Source organism: Pinus tabuliformis, chromosome 2_2 (genome assembly GCF_031772625.1).
Source record: "Pinus tabuliformis cultivar Carrire ecotype Pingquan chromosome 2_2, CPIR1, whole genome shotgun sequence".
Classification (NCBI taxonomy): domain Eukaryota; kingdom Viridiplantae; phylum Streptophyta; class Pinopsida; order Pinales; family Pinaceae; genus Pinus; species Pinus tabuliformis.
Window position 1 is genome coordinate 568,051,804 of NC_142300.1, and position 24,705 is coordinate 568,076,508.

The 24,705-nt window shown below is 33.8% G+C and overlaps 1 protein-coding gene and 1 long non-coding RNA gene across 2 annotated transcripts; both read right to left on the reverse strand.

Annotated features, from left to right (window-relative positions):
• Positions 1-18,730: 18,730 nt before the first annotated feature.
• On the reverse strand, positions 18,731-19,368 carry LOC149193935 (uncharacterized). Its single transcript, XR_016255009.1, has 3 exons — positions 19,293-19,368; positions 19,099-19,155; positions 18,731-18,835 (listed from the first exon to the last, which is right to left on the reverse strand). It is a non-coding gene; the product is annotated as an uncharacterized LOC149193935 (long non-coding RNA).
• A 1,256-nt stretch (positions 19,369-20,624) lies between these two features.
• LOC149193936 (uncharacterized) lies at positions 20,625-23,521 on the reverse strand. Its single transcript, XM_089407484.1, has 7 exons — positions 23,089-23,521; positions 22,947-22,991; positions 21,833-22,121; positions 21,328-21,593; positions 21,152-21,216; positions 20,993-21,053; positions 20,625-20,678 (listed from the first exon to the last, which is right to left on the reverse strand). Exons 1-7 carry the CDS (start codon positions 23,320-23,322, stop codon positions 20,625-20,627), a joined length of 1,014 nt encoding a protein of 337 aa, XP_089263610.1. The 5' UTR covers positions 23,323-23,521.
• Between the last annotated feature and the right edge of the window lie 1,184 nt (positions 23,522-24,705).

The window sequence follows — 24,705 nt, forward strand, 5'->3', positions numbered from 1 at the left end:
AAGGCAAATCTAAAATATATGGGGTAGTTATGCCCTGCGAGTCTCATTCTCACACGAACCTCTTTTAAGGAAAATACATTCAAATTTCCAATTTTTAACTATTCCACATAAGTTTGGGTCTAGATGGCATTCCCAGTGAATTAGGCTCCTACCACAGTTCCAAGGTTGTTAATGGGATGGTGTAAAAGTTATCATTGGTTTTTCTTGTGAGTCCACCAAATGTATATGGAAATAGTGGCAGTTCTCTGGTCCATACTTCTATTTTCAAGTCTATAGTTGAACGCTTTCTTCTCTGCGTCATCAGTTCCGAAGGTAATAGTAGATTATTGGTGTCGCTTCCTTCTCTCTTGCATCTAGGTCCAGTTTTTTGTCAGAGAAGTAAAATGAACACTGAATCAGACACAAAGCCCTCCTCAACAGATAATCCATGCTCTCATTTCTTGACCTCCCGTGAAGCACTCCATAGGTTAGATTACAATTTGCAATTTAAGTTCTACAAATTTCTCATTTCGAGATTGAGCTTAAGGATAAGCTTTTGACTCTCCAATTCCAGTTCGAATATTGTTATGGACCTAAAGCTAAGTAAAAAAGCATAGACATATTTTGACAAGCATCAGGATGATATAGGAAAACGAGAGATAGATCTCAATAGGTTGGCTATAGACAATGATTAGCGTCTCCTGCTAGCTCGAGATGTGGAATTTTTACTTTTTGTAATCATGCAGATGCGAGACTACCCAGTGTTTTGTTAGATATTGTCCTTTGATTTGTGTAATCACGCAGGCATAATATAAGTCTACCCTCTAATAGCAGTTTTGGGTATTTTTATGTATAAGGTCAGGGATATCCATGGCTTATCGTCTAATCTGAATATTGAAGATGTAATCCCATATACTTTGCTATGACCAGGCATAAATTTAATTCAATATTATTTATTTATATACAAATATATATGAATTAATATGTGAGTTATGTAATATTATCTTTAACCTTGTAGATTTACCTCTATTCTATTATGGATATTCTTAATATGTAAACAAAGTTTTTACAATACTATGGGCCAATATCATGTCTTACTAATACCACATGTCTAAAAACTCATAACTCATGTTCATATGACATTTTTTAATTAAGCATTTTAATTGAAAAGAAAAATGGAACTTAACTAATTTTGAGATAAATCTCAATCTTTGATTTGTAACTACTATTAAAAATATTTTAAAACAATATGTGAAAGTTAAACTTCTACCATTCAACTAATAATATTGAATCTTATTTCAAAATAAACACATCTATCAATATCATTATCTTTTAATAAAGTTACATCCAACTCATTCAAATCCATCGATATATAAAAATAAAAATAAAATAAAAAAATTCCTTATTTGCAGCTATCCACCCAAACTAAATATATATCATATGAATGCACATAACCTTATCCTTTCCAAATAGTCATACTCAACATTATCCTTTCCTGAAAATTTCCTTTTATATATATATATATATATCGCGTTGTGGACATTTAACTTAGTCTATTTAGACATGGTAGAACTAAACCTGGTTGAACACTGCATAAATGAAGTGCATAAATAACTTCTGAGCAATGAAAGAATATTGTATAACCATGTCTTTGATTTTACGTGGCTAGTTATTATAAGTTATCGTTTATTTTAATTTTGATATGCAAACATAAACAGCCTTACGGAATGATCATCATGATAACGAATGCTATATTTTATTTTCTAACCTTTTCGAAATTGGATAAATGTTATGGTTTGTTTTTATATTTCAAAATGTTCTTAAAGCTAAATATAATTTGCTATTCCAAAATATATTCAAACTAAAAAAAACCTTATTCTCTTAAAAAGAAAAAAGTGTGTGGAGAACTGGCCCGTTGTATGCAAAAACATATTTACGTTGGAGAACCATATGGGGTGGTAGGTTAATAGTAACGACAAGCCGCATGTATTATACATTTGGTTTTTACGACATGCCGGATGTATTAAACATTTGTTTCTTCACTTTTAGAAATGACGGACTATACATTTGTTCTTTCCGTTTAATTTCAGCATATCTTTCAAAATTAATTTTTTTAACAACCACATTTATTTTTCATTAATATTTATGTTTTTTATGAAATTAATTTTATAATAGAAATAATTTTAAATATTATAAAAATATTTAATAAATTTAAAAATTGATAATAAAATTTTGGAATTCTAATGATATTAAAAATAACATATAAATATAAAATCGTCAAGAAAATTAAATAAATAGATAAAATCTTTCATATGAACATCACAAGTAATAATATGTGGGCTACATCTAAATCAAAATATACCACATCAATTTAGCTACTAAAGCTGCTACATGTTATTAACGTGCATATCAATTATTTTTATCTAAAAACAATATAAAAGGTAGTGACTCCTAACTTAGGTCATTTATTGATAGTCAAAGGCCTCCCACTAGCTGACTTTGTTATCTTCTTTATCGGCCATGCTAGTGGCATTTAGTTCAATGTTCATTTTGCATTGTGTTAAAAGAGGGATGTGTATAATGCATTAAAAAAAAATGAAATAGGAGAAGCATTTTATCAATGCACAATAAAATATGTTACTACCAACACGTGTAATTATAGATAATAGAGAAATGAAGGGAATAGTTTAATGAGGAGATTTTTTACCTAAAAATTTGATGGAAAATTTTGGAAATCTAGATTATCGCTGTTAAGTTTCAGAATTTTTGAGTGTCCTAGGGGTTTTTGATAGTGCTAAATCCATTCCCATTATCAAAAGACGATTCAATCACTTCCACAATCATTTAAAAAAAAGTAGTAAAATTCTTTTAAAAATAGTCTCTTAAGCCAAATTATCACTTTACTAAATAACTCGTAACTAGATATTCTAAATTGTGTGAGTTCCAAAATCATATTGTGTGAGTTCCAAAATCATATTATAGAACTTATTATTTTCCCATATAAATAACATGTAACTAAATAAAAATAGTCCTTTAATTTAATTGTGTGAGTTCCAAAATCATATTCTTGTGTGACTTCCAAACTCATATTCTAGAACTTGTTGTTTGTTGTTTTCCAATGTAAATAGCACGTAACTAAATAAGAGTAGTCTTTTAATTTCTAGGTGGTTGTGCTTATCAGTCTATCAATCCCATTGCTATAACGGACTGTATCCTGTACTAGTGCCTAATTTAATAAAGGCTCTCTCCTTCTGCCATTTCGATGTTGTCTTTATTTTGCTATCAGAGCCAAAGGCCCTATCCTGATCTGCGTTGTTAGAGAGGGTGTCATCAGTCTCAGCGAGATTTTGAATTGCACGCACTTTTTTGAAGGGTTGTGAGACAAGTTTGCGCTGTTGATCGCTGCTATGAGTACTGTGCTAGGCTCCACTACTCTTTGACCAATTCTGTTTTTGTCAAATATGTTGCGGAGGATCAAATCGGATCGTCCGAGAGAAGGAGCACAAATCTAGAGAGTTTTTTTTTGCAGCGCTGGGATCTGTGTGTTCATTACGAACCGTTTCATTGATTGGCAAATAAAAAATAGGTGGACCAATTGAAACTGCAGTCAACCCATTGACTGATTCTTATTTACGGCTGAACTGAACTATTGATACGCACTACAGTCGTCTTGCTGATCTGCGGGAGTAGCAACTGAGGGGAATCGAGCTTGCAACTTAAATTTGTGAAGTGTATAGTGAATCGCGTCCCGAGCGTGGATCAAATACACAGCGGAGAGAAAAACCCAACCCTTTTTTTGCTGCTGTGGTGAATTCCATTTAAACCTCCGTAGAATGCAAGCTTCAACCCCGCTATGTCCAAATTGCAGTCTCTGGAAGGATCTAAAGGTTCCAAGCCAGGGCTTTGAGATCTCAAACTCTAAGTGCAGAACTCGATTGATCACAGGTTCGAGTTCTATGTCCTCACTGCCGGGTGCTCCGATGGATTTAGTTGAATCGTCGATTCCAGTAGGATTGGGAGGCATGAAGGGTAAACGCCCTCCTGCGGCAGCCCATGCCATAAAGACGTCGAAAGATAGAGAAGTTCAGTGGAGGCGGGCACGGATCTAAATGTAGTACGCTGTGGCCCGTCGATGTTGCTGTTGCTGCCAGGATTGATTCCTGTAGCCCTATGCCTACGAAGATCATGTCGAATGTGGTAGGTTCTATCTCCGGGAAATCGTCTGCCATTTTTGGTCAGTTACGGGTATGGGGTTCAAAGCTCGCTTGGCGACCTAAGAAGCATAGTGAGCAAAGAAGCATCTGTCAAATGGTTGGGTATCCCAGATCTGGTAAATTTAATGAGTGTTTATCTTTTGAAATTGAAATATATGTGCAATCTAGCGTTATTTGCTTAAACTATGGTGGTTTTTTACTTTTTTAAATTTGGAAACACTTATATTTTAAAATGGCAAATCCATTGGTGGATTCGATACTTATGAGTCCACAAAATTAGATGGAGACAATTACAAAAATGAGAAGTTTAAGATGCAAATATTGATGGAATGCTACAATGCTTGGTCTATAGCATAAGGAGCTAAAACCAAACTAGCAGCGTTGACTATCTAAGTTCAGGATTGGAAGTCAAAGAGACCAAGGCCAAGGTACTCTTAAGAATGTTTTTAAATGATAATATTATTCCGCAGATTAGGAATTTTGATAAATCTAAAGAAATGTCGAAAACACTTAAAAAGTTATATGACACTTCAAGTAGCAATAGAATGTTATTTTTAAAGAAGAGGCTTTTATTAATTAAGATGGAAATAGATGAAAACATTAGTGATTTTATCTCTAGAATAAAAAAAATTATGATAAGCTTGGTGTTATTTCTAAAAAGATTTCCAGGAATGATCTAGTAGCAATTACGTTGAATGGATGTTGGACTATTATGATATGTTCATCACTGGACTTGGAGCTAGGGAAAATACTCCTACCTTCAACGAATTAATAGGTATTCTCTTTGAAGAAGAAGAAAGAGGAAGAATCTCACTGTCATATCTCAAAGTTCATGGTTGGCATTGGTAGTCAAAGGGAAGTAGCCATACAAAGGAAAGGCATGGGACAAGAATAAAGGAGGCAAGTCATAGTAAAAGCCACATAAGGCACAACAACGCCAAGGACAAATATCTATATGAAAAAGAAGGTTGGATGCTTCTATTATGTTAAGCCTAGGAACTTTGCTAAAGATTGCAATAAAATGAAATTTGACGAGTCCAAGCATACAAGACATTGAGGCAATTTTGTTGAGAAAGAAGCCACAATTAGTGATATTCTAAAATTTCTCAAGTTATTCATTTCAGGTGCCACTTTATCAGTAGAAATTGATGATGTTAATGCCTAGTTTGTTGACTTTGGTACTTTAATTCATATGACATGAAAAAAGGAATGGTTTGATACATATCATGAAAATAATAATGGTATTCACATCTATCTAAGATATGGAAAATCTCATGAAGTGAGGAGTTATGGTGATGTATTTGTAACATTACCAAATGGTCATCTGAGACAAATACAAAATGTGATGTATGTTCTTAGAATCAAGAAGAATATTGCAGATCAAAATCTCAAAGATGAAATCTTTAAGTCACATTGTATTTTGAAGGATATACAGGATAACTAAAACATCATATCAAGAGGAGTACGAGTTGGAGGATTTTACAAGCTTGATGTTGATAGGAAATATCATCAATCAATGGTATCTACAACCATGAAAATAGAGGAGCTACAGCATCAAAGGTATGGTCATTTTAATCATAATACTCTTGTGTTACTTCAAAAGAAGGGTATGGTGTAAGATCTTCCAATTTTTAAGAGTAAATATGTTAAATATGAAGGATTTGCATAAGGTAAACAACATAGGGAAGAACTTCCTATAAGAATAAGAAAGAGAAAGAGGAAATTTCTTGAGCTAATGCATACTAATATATGTGGTCCCATGCAAACTAGGTCATTGGGTGGAGCTTCATATTTTATTATTTTTGTTGATGATAAAACTAGATATACATGGGTCTACTTTACTAGAAGAAAAAGTGATGTATTTGAATACTTTAAGGAATTTAAAAATATGGTTGATAAGAAAAAAAGAAAATACATCAAGATCCTCAAGTCAGATCAAGGGGGAGAATACGCATCAAAGGAATTCATCAACTATTACAAGAACTATGGAATTCAATAAAAGCTTATAGTGCCACATACCCCTTAACAAAATGGTGTAGCAAAACAGAAATATAAAACATTGCTTGAATGTTCTTGAAGCATAAGAAAATGTAAAAAGATATCTAATCATTTTTGGGTTGAAGCAAATAAATTGTTCTATATTTGAAAAAATATAAGTCCCACAAAAATTCTAGAGCATAAAATACCTTATGAGGCATTTCTTGGCTATAAACCAATAACGAATCATTTGAGAATATTTAGAAGAACAACACTTTCTCATGTTCATAAAGACGATAGGAGAAACCTTGATGCCAAGAAAATGAAATACATCATTATTGGTTATTGTTCTAGCTATAAAATTTATAAAATGTATGATCCAATGACTCTAAAAGGCTTTACGAGCAAATATGTCATATTTCATGCATGTACAAGTAGAATGCCAAAAGAAGGATATATATGGAAATGACATGAATGCAACTAACTAGAAGAAGATACAGAAGAATGGGTTAATGTTGAATAACATGGTAGCATTAAAACTACTAGCACACCAAGAGGATGTGGAGCATCTCTAAAAAAGAACAAGCCTTTACAAAGATCAACAAGGAAAATTCAAACACCATTGAGGTAATATAATGCTAATGTAATAATGAATCAAATTATGAGTATAGTTTAACCTTCAAATTATGAGCAAGATATTAAAGAATGGATGGATTCCATGAAAGAAGCATATGATTCTATTATGAAAAATGATACATGGAAATTAACAAAATTGCCTAAGGATACATTCCACATAGGTTCAAAATGGTTGTTCAAAACTAAGTTCAATGCTAATGGAACTATTAACAAATATAAAGCTAGACTTGTAGGAAAGGGTTATTCATCAAAAGAAGGGATAGATTAAGAAGAAATTTTTGCAAGCATAGATAAAATGAATACCATTAGAATGATGATTGCATTGGCAACTAAGTGTAATTGGAAGCTAAATTAGTTAGATGTCACGTCAAAATTGTTGAATGGAGAATTAAAGGGGGAAGTCTATCTTGTTCATAAGGTTTTATAAAGAAAGGACAAGAACATATTTTTTGTAGGTTAAAGAAAGCACTATATGGACTCAAATAGATACATAGAAATTTGTATGTGAAGATTGATAAATTCTTCTTTCAACGAGGTTCTACTAAAAGTAAAGGAGATCCATTTTGGATATCAAGAGGGATGAAAAAGGAAATATTGTGTTGATTTATGTATATATTTATGATCTTATCATAGCAAAGAACACTGCTAGCTTAATTAAAAATATCAAAGTTGTATGTCCCAGGAATTTAAAATGAAGGATATTGGAGAGTTGCATTACTATTTAGGCCTTGAAGTTTGGAGAGATAATGGTAGAACCTTGGCCAAACAAACTAAATATACAGAAGAATTAATCAAAAAAATCAACATGAATGGATGTAAAGTAGTATCTACACCATTGGAACAAAATGCTAATCTTAGCAGTGATGATGAAACAAAAGAATTGAATAGAATATTGTATACATAGTTGGTAGAAAGTTTGAAATACTTACTTACAACTAAGGTAGATATTTCATGTTCAGTCAACATAGTTAGTCAATTCGTGGCTAAGCCACATGAAGGTCACTGGAAAGCAACCCTCCTTTAATTTCATCCAATTGTGTACAATGAAGTGAGAGTTATAAGCAAGGTGATACGTAATAGCCAACTCTTAGAGAATTTTCAACTTTGGCTAGTTCTAATGGTGGAGAAGCTACTCAATCAACAACTAGGTATGAAAAAACTATTTAATAAGTTATGAAGTTGAAACATTAATGGGGCACTCTTTTCTCAAATTCAAGGTAAATCATAACCTTTGTTAACTTTTAGCCTTTTACTTGATCAATAGGTTTGGAATTAGAATATATATTGGAGAATATTTGGATTTGGAGCTATTTATAGGGATACAATCTATGTTAAATTTTAGGATCTCACTTGATCAACAAGTTATAGGAAGGGGATATATAGTGGCATGATGTCTGAATTTGAAACTGCTTGAAGTGATACGATAAATTTGAAGGAATTTTAACTACAAAGCGTCCTTCATAATAATCTTAGAGTTTAGACCTAGAAAGACGTGAAGCACCAAGTCAAGGAAAATCACAACAATAATTAAAACATTTAATTCACGAATCAAGCAGTAAAGGTTCAGTGAGATGGGGTGGGATTTTCCATAAAATAGTGAAGAGGAATATGACTAGCCCATTGCCAAAAGTCACCTTAGAGAAGAAAATGTGAAGAGCGATGATGAACCCAAATTTTGACTCTTTAAACAATGACTATTAATTTCATAAATATCAGTGTAACTATAATGAGGATTAAGATAAATGACGAGATGATTTGGATATCAAATATGCTTGTTCACTTCTAGATCTATAATTAATGTCTCATAATATAGTTATGTTTCTTGCACTAATAATGAGATAGTTGAGCTTAACTCACTATTGTCCTTGCTCCAGCTACCCAATCCACTATTGAACTAACTACATAATATATAATAGTTATATTGTCAAACCAACTACATATTCTATATTTTCGAACCAACTGTAAAATCTATCATAGCTATGAGGGAAGCTAAGGTTGGAAGGGATCCTGGATCAATTATTGATGAGTGATTGAGATAGTAACGAAATAAATTTTTCATATCCAAGTCGACAAGTTTGCCACTTTGCTAGTACATGTAGAGAGAGCACAACCCACACATCCTATTCTAAATTTTTAAACTTTTCTTTTGTCATCTCATCCATTTGGTTTTCTAGAATGAAAATGTTAGAAGACTAAAAAGTATTTTATTTCAAAATTGAGTAATCCTTGCATATGTTTTTTCCTCAAATTTCATACTTCAAAGAATCGTGACAAATTAAACATTTATATTATTGATAACTGAATTAAAATTTGTCAAATCATATTATTTATCGATTATTAATTTTAAATTAGTTTGTTACTATGCATATGTAGCCACAAAAGGATCTGTTAGTATTTCCATGTAGATGAATGTACTACTTGAAGCGTAAGCTTGAAGCCTGTAGTTAGTTGTATGTAACAATCCCTTGTTAAAGTTAACCTAATAAAATTTAATAAAAGAAAAATAAGATTAAGATCATGGGACACTTATTCCAAGGTGAATGTTGGGCAAAACATCCTAGTGGGTGTCACTTTTGGTTTATTATGGCTAAGGAAATTGGCAAATGTATTGACAAAGACAAAGAGGCATTAATTGTCATTTATTTATCAAAAAAAAGAAAATAGGAGAAAAGGAGACGAAAGGTAACATATTTGCATGAGGAAAATTGAACGAAAAATAGAGGAAAATTGAGAAGTTAGAGGCATCAAAGATAAAAAGGCTTATGAGGATCAATTCATAACTTTTTTGTCGGTTTAGCTTTTGTCAGTTCAGTTTTGGATATATCTCTATTCTCTTATATTATTTCAAACTTATAGAATTCTTGGAGAACTCTAGCATTGGAGAAAGGAAGGCAAAGGAAGGACAAGGAAAGAAATGGACAAGCAAAAAAGGTTGGACCAAGCAGCTTTAGTAGGAAGACGTGTAGGGAATAGGTTGCATGTGTGATTTTCTAGCTGGTTTTTGAATTCATGGTACATGCATTTGCATATTTGGTTCTCTTGTTATCATCCACATGGGTTATTCTTGGTGTGAAATTGATTTCATCCTTGCCTTGCTATTTCCGGATAACCATGGTGTGATGGGGTTCTTTTATTTTCTTGAGCTTTGGATTGCCAGAAGGTTTTCGAACTGGGTGAGATGGTCTAAGGAAAATTCCCAAGGGTTGGGGGTGGAGGTGGTTTAATCTCCAGGAAGCCCTTGACATGTGGGTGGAGATAGGAAAATTCCTCAAGGTAATGGTGAAGAATTTATGAGGCATCCAAGCTTGTTTTGGGCTTAGTGATCTCTTGATCAGTTTTGGCAAGAATGCGGGAGCATGATAATGGTGGTGGTTAAAACTCTGGGAAGCCATGTTTTTTTATGTTTTGAGTCACAAATTCAAGGTTGGAATATGGCATGAGGGTGATTGGCTGAAAGTAAGATTTGGTTTAGCCCAATCTATGGTCGGGTGGTACATGGAAGTCCTTGACATGGTTGGATTTTTCATATGTTATTAAGAGTTATTTTTCTATTGTAGCTTATGAGTACTTATACTTGTTATTATGTGTCATTGATGGTTATTCTATCATGGTTATTATTTTGGTTATATGTTGGTTATAAACATGGTTCTATAACATATTCTAGCTATCGCTCTTGATATGTTTTTCTTAGTTGATGAATGGTTAATGAATGCATGAGCTAATAAATGTTATTGTAGTTACTAAGAGAGGGCCTTAGACCTTCTTGGTGAATCTCAAATAAGTTTCACACTCCTATGTTCAGATATGCATTCATGACTTGTAGATTACACATTCACCATATGTTGGACGAAATGACTATCATAGTTAGGCCTGGTTAACTCAAGTCCTTGATCAAGTTTTGTATGAATGGATTTCTCCTATTGTTACTTATCATTCTGGAAAGTCTCATTGAGTTTTGGGTAGTGGTATGGAGGCTAGCCTGAAATCATGTTTCAGAATTTGAGACCACATCCTCTGAACTAGAATTTTTGGGCTATAACCACACCCTTACAGGTTTATGCGTGTGGTTTTGAGGCCTATAATTGCATGGAGGTCTTGTCATGCATGTGGTCGTGGGCTCAGGTCACTTAAAAAATAATCCAACTTAGGGTTTGGGCATTTTGAGTGGTTGTTTAGCTCCTGGGTGTCCTATAGCTCCTAAGGAAGGTCAGTAAAGTTCCAATTTGTTGACTACACTTCCTTAACTGTACTTAGGAGGTTGGTTCATGTAGTAGTAGCCCTCAGTTCATATTTACTCCAATAGGCTAATTAAAGTGGCTAAATGTGGGAGGGGTGGTTACATTATAGCCTCGTATGTGGTTGTATCCTTGTAGGGAAAGAAATTCACTTAAATTTAGAAATTTGAGAGCTACCTAGTGTTATGATCAATTTATCCTACAAGTAGATTTACCCATGAAGGTATGAAGAAAGTATTATAATAACATTAATATTATTTTGACCAAGATGGTTGTTGTACTTCGCTTCTTTAGGATGTAGCAAACCAGCATAAGGGAAGCAAAAGGAGAGATAAGAAGGAAACCATTAATCGAGCAAATATGGATGGTCTCATTCTTGATAGAGCTGTGGAAGCTCTAGAATTGAATATCTTTGTAGTGTTTGTGGCCATAACAATGACTATAATTTTCTCTATTCATGGGGTAACAAACTAATAAAGTGGAAGTGAAATGAGAGATAAGAAAGTAGCTAGTTTTTCAACAAACATGGATGATCTCATTTCACATAAATCATTGGGAGGGATCTAGTTAGTGCAATTAGCACCCATTACTGTCCTCTATGCCAAGCAACCAAGGTGAAAATGTTGGACAAATTACTTCATAGAGGGTTTGAAGGCCCCTCCGTTTTCATCTCTTAGTAAATGGAATTCTTGATGATATAGGGATGCACCAGTAGAGGAATGTCACTTGGAACATGGTATCTAAGGGTGATTAGTGATTGTTGGTAGAGCAAGGTGGCATCTCAATTAAACTCTCATAACATGCCTACCCTTGCTTACTTTACATTGCGTTGCATCAATATTGATCTAATTATCCCATCACTAAAGTTTTCTTTGTATATATTATCAAAAATCTCCATAAATTTCAATAATAGTTTTTATTTTAAATATTGATAAACTTTTTATAATAAGCAATAAAAAAAATCATATAGTCACCTAAAACCTAGTATAAATCATATAGTCACTATATTTAAAATCCCAAAATTATTCCTTGCTGCCCCTCGCAAATGTTAACGTAGGGTCTAATTATTCGACCAAAAACTTCTCAAAAATGCAGTGCAAAAGATGGAAATGTGGATGTGTAAGTCTAGATTAATGAAAACACAAAAAGCCATATGCATCTATGATCTCGATTTCAATATTTTAAATCCGAACGAAACGACTGTCATGCTCAATTATAGAGCACGAAGCCAACTGCTATAGCCTGTAGCCACCCACCACGGGATCTGCCTTCCTGGCCTCCTTATCTGCGAAACTGTGAAGGCACCTGTTTCTTGATATTCGCACTGACGGTTTAGGAAAGTGTGACATCTACACTGACAACAGTGGGAAAGCGACATCTGGCCCAATACGTGTGCCAATGGAAAGCATGCTCTATCCAAACCAACGGTTTTGAGATCCACGTCCCAATTCTCCTCCTCTATAAGCCGAGGACATGCCCATATGATAGATCCTTCCCCTTCACACGCAGGCAACACAACTTTATTAAGCATTCTCCGCATTCTCCTCCATTATCTCTATCTGAAATCTCACACGCAAATTTCTAGGCCGAGAAAGGCATAACGCGCATAGCAGAATGAAGCCGAGCAAGTCATCTATGACCGACGCAACAGTGGCTTCAATCTGTAATGGTAGCTATCAAAGAGAACAGGCGACCATGAAAGCTACTATTGGGGCTGTGGCGGCATTGTCTGGGAGCATCGACATAGGAGGATTGAGATCCAAAGAACGATCGCATAATGTGTCTAGGATAGCCACCACTGCAGAGTCATGGCTGGGCACTGTGTTAATCCCCACACACAAGAAATCAGCACCTCCTTCCCCAAACTCCTGTTTGCAGAAGAGACGATGGGATAAGTCTCACAGCACTAATAGCAACAAATCTCTTCCGCATCAGTATGGACTGCAACAGAAGAGGGCCGTTGGCAACGGCGCGCCTGCAATGGCATTGGCACTCAGCTGCTGGGTACCTACTTAATAATTATTTCCTTAATTTCCTATTATTATTATACTATCAGTTTTATTCAAAATGCGCTAATGAAGGGGACCCTACTGTTGTATGCATTCGATGTATTGTATAAAGCATCAAGTGGTCAGTTGGCCTAATCAAATCCCTGGAAACTGTAAATAGATTTTTGATAAGTTCGATTTGATATCTTTGTAATTACGTTTCTTATCATATTTTGCCACAGATTTGAATGTGCTACAGATATGAATGTGTAAAGATAGTTGATTCATCAGAGAGCGTACGGTATGGAAATCGTGTTCTAGTATTCTGCTTTGTGAACATTTTTACATATTATAGTGTATATACACTATTGGAGAAGGTGTATAATCTGTGTGAAAAGAGATTTGATTCATCAGAGAGCGTACAGTATGGAAATCGTGTTCTAGTATTCTGCTTTGTGAACATTTTTACATATTATAGTGTATATACACTATTGGAGAAGGTGTATAATCTGTGTGAAAAGAGATTTGATTTCTGAATTTTATTTATGAGATAAATTTACATTGGTGATCTATATATATATATTTTCTATCACTATTGATTATTAATATTATTGATATCATAGTGTGATATTATTGATATGATAGTGAGGTGTACAATGATAATGAGGTTTGAGGTTTAAACTTTACCATGAGAGTGAAAAGAGATTTGATTTCTAAATTAGAAAATTTATCAGAGATAGATCTAAATTAGTAATTTATATTATTTTTTTCTCTATCATTTAAATTGGTAATTTATATTATTTTTTTCTTCTATTATCTAAATTGGTAATTTATATTACTTTTTTCTTCTATCATCTAAATTAGTAATTTATATTAGCTTTTTCTTCTATCATCTAAATTGATATTGAATAATGTGGACAATGGTTTTGTTTCCTAAGGCAACCTAAATAAATACATCACTGGTTGATCATCATCTAAATTGAGATATTGAATAATGAGGACAATGAGGTGTACAATTAGAGTGAAGAGATTTGATTTTTAAATTAAAAAATTTGTCAAAATAGATCTAAATGGGTAATTTATATTATTTTTTCTGCTATTATCTAAATTGGTAATTTATATTATTTTTTTCTTCTATTATCTAAATTGGTAATTTATATTATTTTTTTCTTCTATCATCTAAATTGGTAATTTATATTTTTTTTTGTTCTATCATCTAAATTGAGATATTGAATAATGTGGACAATGGTTTTGTTTTTTAGGGCAATCTAAATAAATATATCACAGGGGGATTATCATCTAAATTGAGACATTGAATAATGAGGACAATGAGGTGTACAATTAGATGAGGTGCACAATTAGAGTGAAGAGATTTGATTTTTAGAATAGATCTAAATTGGTTATTTATATTATTTATTTTTCTATCATCTAAATTGGTAATTTATATTATTTTTTTCTTCTATCATCTAAATTGGTAATTTCATCTAAATTGAGATATTGATTAATGTGGACATTGGTTTTGTTTTTTTAGGGCAACCTAAATAAATATATCTGGCTGATCATCATTTAAATTGAGATATTGAATAATGAGGACAATGAGATGTACAACTAGAGTGACAAAATTAGAAAATTTATCAGAGATAGATCTAAATCTAAATTGGTAATTTATATTATTTTTTTCTTCTATCATCTAAATTGAGATATTGAATAATGTGGACAATGGTTTTGTTTTTTTACAGCAACCTAAATAAATATATCACTGGTTGATCATCATCTAAATTGAGATATTGAATAATGAGGACAATGAGGTGTACAATTAGAGTGAAAAGAGATTTGATTTCTAAATTAGAAAATTTATCAGAGATAGATCTAAATTGGTAATTTATATTATTTTTTTCTTCTATCATCTAAATTAAGATATTGAATAATGTAGACAATGGTTTTGTTTTTTATGGCAACCTAAATAAATATATCACTAGCTGATCATCATCTAAATTGAGATCTAAATTGAGATATTGGATAATAAGGACAATGAGGTGTATAATTAGAGCGAAAAGAGATTTGATTTCTAAATTATAAAATTTATCAAAGATAGATCTAAATTGGTAATTTATATTATTTTTTTCTTTTATATGTCAATAAATAGGTATGGGTCAATATGTTAATGTGGTCGATTTTCTTTTTTCATACGGTATAGATATCTATTCCAAGAGATATTTATACTATGATCCAATGTTGTTTCTAAAATTGAAAAATTAAGGAAGGACCCAAGTAATTTATATTACTTTTTTCCCTCATTTAAAAATTACTTTTTCCCCTCATTTAAATTAAGATATTGAATAAGATACACAATAGTTTTGTTTTTTTTACGACAACCTAAATAAATATATCACTTGTGATCGAGGATTTTTATAGAAATATTTAAAGGTTTTATTTTTCCAATTTTTTAAAAATAACTTCAAAATTTTCTTCACTTTATTTTAATAATACAAATTTCATCTAAATTTTTTCTGACTCTGTAATCACACATCGATGTTGTATATTAATCATGTGCAACTCTACAATCACATTTTGATGTTGTATATCAATCACGCACATCTAGGCTGAAAGTTAGTTGAGCCATTCATAAAGTCGTAACTAGCAATTGTCCCAAAAGGTAGAAAGAGAGGCCGATAGGATTATTAATTTGGAATTGTAAAATTTAGTAGCAAATATTGCAGAGGGAAATCCCATGATATTACAGAATGAAATCCCATCCTATTACAAGTAAAAGAAATTTCATATACCACAATACAAGTAAAACTAAAACCAATCTTGTAGAGTGAAATCCCATCATATTACAAAATGAAATCTCATTATATAGGATTTATTAGGGTCATTACAGAGAAAATTAACATAAGTGGAGAGCTGATTCAGAAGGTATGACATGGACTCTGTAGAGTGAATTCCCTAATCTTGTAGAGTGAATCCCATCATATTACAGAATGAAATAGAAGTCTAAAGGATTTATTAGAGACATTACAAAGAACGCTATCACAGTGGAGAGCTGCTTCACAAGGCAGGACATGGATTCTGCTTATTCACCACAGAAACTCTTGTTGTTGAAGATGAGAAGCAGCGCAAAAGTAAGTCATTCCACAACTACTACAAACTTACAACAATATTAACATCCTGCAAATATTCTCATCTATGAGGAGCTTTGGGGGCATATAGATTACAAGAGAATAGCAGAAATTCTTCACTAAACATGTTAGTAGCGCACTGATCATCTTGGCGGTTGGAGACAGAACTGGTGTTGAAGCTCTCTTTCCTCACAAACCCAGCAGGGGCTTTCTTGTCATAATTCTGAGTACAAAATTTGACTGTCATTTTCTGCATCTTTCTATTTATATACATTGTTTGAACTCCTGTACAAAATTTCCCACAGAAGAGAAACAAAAGATATTACAATCATATTGTAAGAGAAACAAAAGATATTACAATCATATTGTAAGAGAAATGATCTGGCTACTAACAAATGAAAACCAACATGAAATGATGATTCAAGCACTACAAAGCTAAATCCTAGTTTTCAAAATACATTCTGTATTAACTACATGTGGGCATCAGACTGTCCTTGTACAGTGACTTAAGCTATTTGGCTAGCAAGAAATGAAAAGAATTCAAAACAAAGATGTTATTCCTAATCAAGTTTGACACAAGAATAGATATATAACAATAGTGTGGAGTTATTTCAACGAGGCTTGTCAAGGTAATCCCAGCTATTGTGGATCATGAGGCATTACTTTAAGAGACAATTACGAGATCAGTTTCAAAGCAGAGCTGTAGGAGATGGATCAAACAACAGAGCAGAACTTTATGCTTTTTGGTAGATTCTGAAAATAGCAATAGAGAAAGGTTTAAATTGTCTACAGGTGATAAGAGATTCCAAACACATTGCAAAGAGGTCAAATGGAAATTTCAATCAGGAAAATTTGCAGTTGGCCCATCATTGGACGGAATCAGAGAAGCAAGGAAAAATTCCATGTCATTATCTTTTCAGCATGTCTGCAAGGGATAAATATGAAGGCTGATATATTGTTCAAGTAAGCACTAAGGATGCAGAACAGATGGATGGAGATGATTGAATACCCATCTGGACCTTCTCATTCAATCTATTTCTAATCAAGCTATTATAGTAATGACCTTTTGGATGGCTTTTTTGGAAGCAGTGTCAAAACTTAAACATCATACTTACCCTAAAATTATTATAACTGTTTACATGCTTTCCAGGACTTTAATTGCATACCATAGTTACACATAAAAGCCACGACATTAATCACATAACAGTTTGAAATAGTTCAGCATGCCTTCATAACATTGGAGATATTCCAACTGTGTTCATATTTGTCACTAATCCTGGATGACTTTAATTACAGTTCTTAGACCCTCTCCTTTAAGCATGTGATCAAATGCCTTGTTGATGTCAGCAAAAGAAACCTTGTCTGTAACAAATTTATCCAGTTCAAGCTCCTGCAAATTTAACAATCAAGGAAGGAAAGATTAAAACCATAATTATAACTCTAATTAGATATGATAAGCATAGATTGCTCCCGTCATGGTACGGACAAAAAAAAAAAAAAAAACTGGGAAATATGACCACACAGTATTATCTACAATTATGGTTTGCAAGTGAGTGATACCTGTGAAAGATTTCAAATAAAATGTGAATATACCCTGCTTTGATGCAGCATATCAAAATTTCTCTAGACACTAAACAGGCAACCAAAGTTTTGTGCAAATACCCTGATGAAGGAACCCCGCCAGGCCAGCCAGTGACACCCAAAGAAACGGATAGTGGTAGACTTGTAGCGCTACTTTATGTTCTGGTTGTCATGGAAGGCAATAAAGCTAAATTTGTTTATACAGCACAAGAAATGACAGAAACAATAAATATGCATTGAAACAAAAGCAATTAAGGAAAATAAGTGAATCCCCGCTAGCAACTTAAAAAGAGCAGATATATTAAGTTACAGAATCCATTTCAATTTTATTGAAATGCATTCCACCTACCAGATCCATCTACTGTCTGATCCATTAAATCTTCCACAGCTTTTTTGGCAGCTCCCTCCAGCATTTGTTTATCCACATCCTCCTTTTCCCTCTTGCTCAAATAATCTGTTGGTTCTCCCGTCTCCCCAACTTTCTCATTGTTATTTTGAGTATACCAATCTTTGCATTGCCCATGCCCTGTCTCTACAATAGATTCCTTAGTTTCATCGTAAATTTCGGTATTCTTAGCTTTGGGTACTGGTTCATGATTATCATTATCTTGGTTTGACGATGCATTTTCAATAACTTCTGGAACAGTTATTGAGCCCACCTGCCAATGAATAGATCAGGTAAAGAGCTATATACATCGTAGCATGAAAGTAACACATATGCCACCACAGCTTGCCATCCACATCCAATTGCCACCCTTGCAATCACAATACCTTTATAATGTCAATGAAAATATAACCTAAATATAGCAAACATCAACTACCAGCTTTCTACTACAAATAAATTGTTGATATGAAAATTCCAACCTGAGAGAATGGGTTGGGTGCCATTCAAGAGAACAGATATTGTAAGCAGAGGTATCAATGCATAGACTGAGCATATAACCACAGTGCTGCTTGTGAATTCCATGGCGAGTTCTTTCTTCAGTATCAGAATCCCAGTGGCAAGTATGACACTTATTATGAAGCAAGTGACCACCACAACTATAACTGAAAATCTTGCAGTTTTAGGTCTCCTGGCTCCCAGCTCATTACCCACTCTTATACTGCAAATAATATAAATACAACAATAAAGAAAAGCAATTTTTAGATACAACAAATGGGAAAAAAAAGGTATACCATGCTATATAAAACCGCTGAATTTATGTGAATTGCAGTTTTGCCCAATATTGGAGAATCCTACCTCGAGGAGAGGGGTCAATTGTTTGACCCCTCTGGATGGTCAGATTTAAAGATATTCCCAAAATCTGCAATAGCCATAAAAATGCCCCAATAAAACAATATATTACTATAAATCATAAATGTATACCTTGCAGCTGTACTGAGACCCAACATTCCCATCAACTCCCAGTTGTAATAATTCATGCTACATATATGTTCAAAACCTGGTACGTTAGAGATCTATTAACTGGCATAGCTGTCTAACTAAGTTGGGACAATGCATAGGCATGGAGCTTGTATTTGGCTTTAAATTAGTTATCTTTAAATGGGAAAGTCTCATACCAAACAGAAATGGAATCCAGAGCGACCTCTGCATTTGGCAGCAAACCCGATACAAGCACCAATACTTCAATGTACCATATTTCCAAACTGCAGAATGAGGTGTAGAACAAAACAAAACTTGTCAAAACAGGCTAAACTATTATGTAAACATCCAGACATAATTAAGATAATTTGTGTATCTTGCAAAGAGTATTAAGGCATACATTAGCATAACAGTTGATGCTAGAGTTAACTTGAAGTATGACCAGAGTCCTGTGAAGGCCTTCAAGGTGAAGCCCGTCCATGTATGCCTGCAGTATGGGCTATAGAATATATACAAGGAAGTAGTAATGACCAGAACCCACCAAGTCAAACTCACTATTAGGCTATCCCTAGCAGGCCAAATCCTAGCTTGTCTACTGCCACCCAGGTGACCAATGTAAGGAATACACATGTCCCAACAACAATATAGGCAAGAGGGGCCACTATGTTCTGAGCCTGCAAAAACCTCTGCATGGGCAATTGAGGGCAAAAGCAAACAACTGAGGAATAAGACCTTTGGCAAAAATACCTCCTGCAGCAGAGATTTCTTTACTCTGCCCTATGGCAATCAATACTGGATCTGCAAAGATTTCTTTACTCTGCCCTATGGCAATCAATACTGGATCTGCAAAATAGTAGAGGATGCCCAGGAGTATTGCAGTTCCAGTCATTATTATCATGGACCTCTGGCAGATGACTAAACTTCTCCATCCGAGACGCCGCCCTCATGGAATCCACGTCCAGTTCATAAAAGGCCTCCACCGCCTTAGAAATCAAGTGCTCATTTTATAGATATAAGAAAAGTCAATTTATTGATATTGCAAAATTCAACTATTTGATTTGTTTATATTGATTGAATTTTGAAAATATATAATTCAATCTCTAAAATATATCCGCTATCATGAAATAGTTATAAGCTGATATAAACATAACAGATCCCTCGATGATAGAAAGTTTAGAGTGAAGAAGAAAACGTGTGAAATTTTTTTGTCCAATTTTAATTGGAATGATATTTACAGCCACTATTTTCATCTGAGAGTATATATATATATATATATGTATATATATATATATATTTTCACTATATTTCTTAGAAATAAAAAATTACATATATGTAGTTACATATTTTTAATTTATTTTCTCAATATTTCTATTTTAAAAAGAAAAAAAGATGAACATTTCAACAATTTGGAAAAATCACAAAATTTTTTTTTTTCCCTCAAATGAAAGTGTAACTATGACACTTAAATTGATTGGTACAACACATCATAGAAATTTTGAGAATTACAAAAATTAATTTTGAACATTCTTTTAAGAAAAAAGGGCAGATGCATGCAGGGAACTGTAAAAGAAAATTGCAACGACCTGTAAAATAACGAATAAACCATACAACTTTTAACTCTCATGAAAAAAGTGATCAAAACAGCTATTTCTAATAGCAAAGAAGCCAAAGACAGCCATCGTCACATAAATACAATTCAATATCCAGGTTGGACACAATTATGTGTACAATATGTCCAAAAAAGAATTCAAAATAGATAATACATGATCAGAAGCTACAAGATTGTTCCCGACCTTTCTTAAATTAAACACAAGCAACCCATTTAGGACTGCCCATTTAACTTCCAACACACATGAATATATCCGTAAGTTGCAAAAGCGACTACCCTAAAGCTTACCATCAAATCAATTTCAACTTTTGTAGTACAAGCAACTTCAACTGGGGGTGATGGCATTGATCTGTGAGCAACATGGATAACATTGTTAGAATAGCACATCAGTGGCATTTATGCTAGACCAACATATTCAGAATTACAAAGGCCAGAAATTAAACTTACCTTTCCTCATTTTCAACTTTAGTCATGTCTTCTCTGGCAACAGAGTTCCCAACAACATCCTCGCTCTTGTCAGCAACAACTACAGATTCTTTGGTACTTGTGTTGTCCACCAGTGCATGGCCACTGACTTCAATTCTATATTATTTTTTATCACTCGTTGCAGAGTTATTGTCCACCGTTTGCAATTGTTTAGTTGGCAAAGATGATACTGGCACAGCAGTTGAGGTAGAGGAGCCAGTTGCCAATGATATCTCTGGGACTACTATTGATCCTGCTGAAGGTATTCTGGTAGACTGTGTCTGTTGCTGAACTTGTTTGGCATCAACAAACTCTGTAGCAACTCCCAATGAAGTGGCCGATATGCATGGGCTAGTAGCAGTTGATGCCACTGGTTTTCCCCCAACCTTCACCTTTGAGCCATGTGGCCGTTTCTTTTTGGGTGCTGCCAATATAGTTAAGTGAAATGAAAGTAGTTAAGTGAAATGAAAGAAGATTTTGGAAGTAAAATAACACAGCTAAAACATAGCTTTGAATGTATCAAGTCCGCACTTGCAGTGTTGGGACCACAGAGCATGGGAATTAAACTGGGATTATAACCTAATTCAATTAATTGTAGATTAAGAAAGAATTGTCTTCACAATGTGGATTCAGTATCTACAGGAATAAGCATCAAAATCATACCTCCTGAGTGAAAAGGAGTCTGAGTTGATGATGGGGAGCTGGCAGCAGCAACATATGGTCCAAGACCAGATGATGGAGCGTGCTGTATAGATTGAGCTGATGTTGCATCAGATGCAGGAAATAATGAAGTAGCACTTGCTGGTTCAGGTTTCACCTCAGGCTGCCACTCTAGCTTTGGATCCACCTTAACTTCACGAATTGGCTCATTAGGTCTTGCTTGATTTACAAACATCCTTGCAAGATCATATAAAGTTTCTGCAACTTCCACTTCCTGCTTTGATGGGGATATCTGCATGCATTAATCAAACCTTAGCATACAAGCATGATCATGAGCGACAGGCATACCATCTTTTAGTAGTAGAACAAATCATGGTAAGCTTGAGATCCCCCAAGCAGGTAAAAAGGCAGGTTCCTAGTTGTTGAGTATCCACCTATGATGCAAAGGAATATCGACATCACTCATGCCTCTCTACTGGAGGATCCATAAAATTGTCAACATTTGTACAAACAAAAGCAAGTTCTATGTGTTACGCAGAGTATCACGTGTGTAACCTCCAGTCCCACCAATATTCAACTTAATCCTGTGTTGCTTTTGTCTCAACTGTTATGCTTCTATGAGTTTAACAGCTCATAATTAAATAAGGAAATATTTTGGGCATCTCCTCTAATTTTGGTAACTGATCAGTCTTCAAAATCTGGAATCTTTTATGTTGTTAAAGGAGTATTAATCCAAAACATTGATTACCTCATTAGGACTTATCATTTGCTAGACTTGATTCCCTTGACCAGTATGAACCGTTGGGTGGGGATTATAACAGTTCACTGCACAAGCCTATTTGCTGGGTTTCTTTGTCAAGAAGGAAGAAGAAATTAAATTATCTTTGTGCACAAAATGTAGATTGGTTGTCTACACCCCGACATCCAGTTTTAGTCCTTCCAATCAAGTTCATTAGCAGTCACTTTCAATGCAAATACATGATTTTTATTGTGTAAATGGATGAAAGTTAAAATTTCAATCCTTTCCCCTATCATCCACGAATGCCCCAATACAGTAAGCAAATGTTTGATAAGAACAATAAAAAATCAAATGTAGTTAAAGTAAGGCAAAGCACACCTTGGCTATTTTGGCAGCCCTGTGCTTACTGTGATTGCTGGACTTCTGAAAAATACAAGAAAACGGTTTAATGCTGTATTCAATGAATAACAAAGCTGAGAGACCAAAAAAACACAATACGAGAGCAGTTGAATCTACTAACCGCCCTTGGGGTTGCTGATTTGAGAGATGAATCTTCAAAAGATGCCTGCTTTGAATTGGTTGGTGGGAGCCTAATTCTTCCATTGGAGGGCTGCTGCTGCTGCTTCTGCCTCTTCTTGGAGTTGGAACCGCCATCACTCTCATTCGCGTGATGCCGAGGAGGACTCTCCTGGTACCGCTTCTTCATCGCTATTCCAATCCAAATACCAAACCAAAGTAACAGCAGGTACCCCATTCAAATACATCTCTACAAGGCCTGGCAAATCAGTACGAGGCTTATAATTTCCAAAGAAGGTTCCTTTCAACGTTTTCTCGCTCAGAAAGTTTACAGGATTCGTTTTAAAGACTGCGTCTGAACGAGGGACCCCTGTTAAAACGGCTACACCCCAACCCTGCAAAAACAGAACTCTGATATCAAATAGCAGCCAAAAATAAACCCTTCGGATCTGCCAGGCACGACATCGTCATCTAACGTAAATCCGATGCTCAAATCCCATCTATTATACAAATCCAAGCCCTTTCTTTCGTCTCTGTCAAGAAACTGATAGTCTCTGTCAAGAAACGGATAACGGATCTCCAACAGCTCAGAAAAGATTGTAAGGGAAGGCGTCCAGGGGATGGATGAGGCCGATATGCAGGCCGATATTCCTGAACAAAGACGAAGAGCGGCAGGTGTCTGAGGTAGTCATTTCCTGAACGAAGACTAAGTTCGCCAGGTGTCAACCTATATTAGTTTCCTGAACAGAGACGAATTTCGCCAGGTGTCAGCGTCAGAAGGAGTAGGACGACGAAAGGTTCCTTTCAAAGAAAGGCCTATCGGCCTAACTAGGGTAGCTCATCTCTGGTTTCCGTCTTTAAAATGTAAAAATCAATTAAATATTTTTATTTGATAGAATTTTTATTTTATTTTATATATGTAGTTATAGATATTTAAATAGTATATCTAAGTGATATTAATTTAGATATTATGTTTATTTTATTTAATATAAATATTTAAATATTTTATTGGTGTGAAGATGAAAATGAAATATTTTTTTAAATATTTTTTTAAGAATTATAATATTAATAAAAAACCAAAATTATTTATAAAATAATGTTTTTAAATAAAAATAATCAAATATATATTTATGAGGAGGCCTAAGTAGTTGTTAGGGTTAGTCATTTCCATCATCGTAAATTGAGGGAAGCCCTAGAAATTGAAAATAGACCAGATGATGGTTGGAATATTAGTAGAAGTAGGGTCATGTCCTAGTTTTTTAGGCTTCTTTTTGGGATTTATTTTGTTTGCTTGTTTATCTTTTATAGTATTTGTTGTTGATTTATTTTTCATTAGAATTTATTTTCTTGATCTTTCGTGTTTTTATGAATTTTTTTTATTTGTTTAATGGGCCTTAGCCCCATATTTTATTGTTTGATCCCGTTTTATTTATTGATTACTTTTCTTTGAATATATATATGTTTCTATTTTTATTTATTTATTTCTATTTTTATTTTTATTTTTATTTATATATTTCTTTTGACTTGTGTATATTTTTGTTTTGTTTTATTTATTTTTCCATTAACTATTTTTAATTTAGTTTATTTTATTTCCATTAATTATTTATCAAATGATCCCGTC

Coding starts and splice junctions, on each gene's coding strand:
- LOC149193936 (XM_089407484.1), bottom strand. CDS start 23,322: ATGGGGTACCTGCTGTTACTTTGGTTTGGTATTTGGATTGGAATAGCG. Junction 22,992..23,088: donor AATCAGCAACCCCAAGGGCG/GTTAGTAGATTC, acceptor TGTATTTTTCAG/AAGTCCAGCAATCACAGTAA. Junction 21,594..21,832: donor GACTCCTTTTCACTCAGGAG/GTATGATTTTGA, acceptor CTATATTGGCAG/CACCCAAAAAGAAACGGCCA.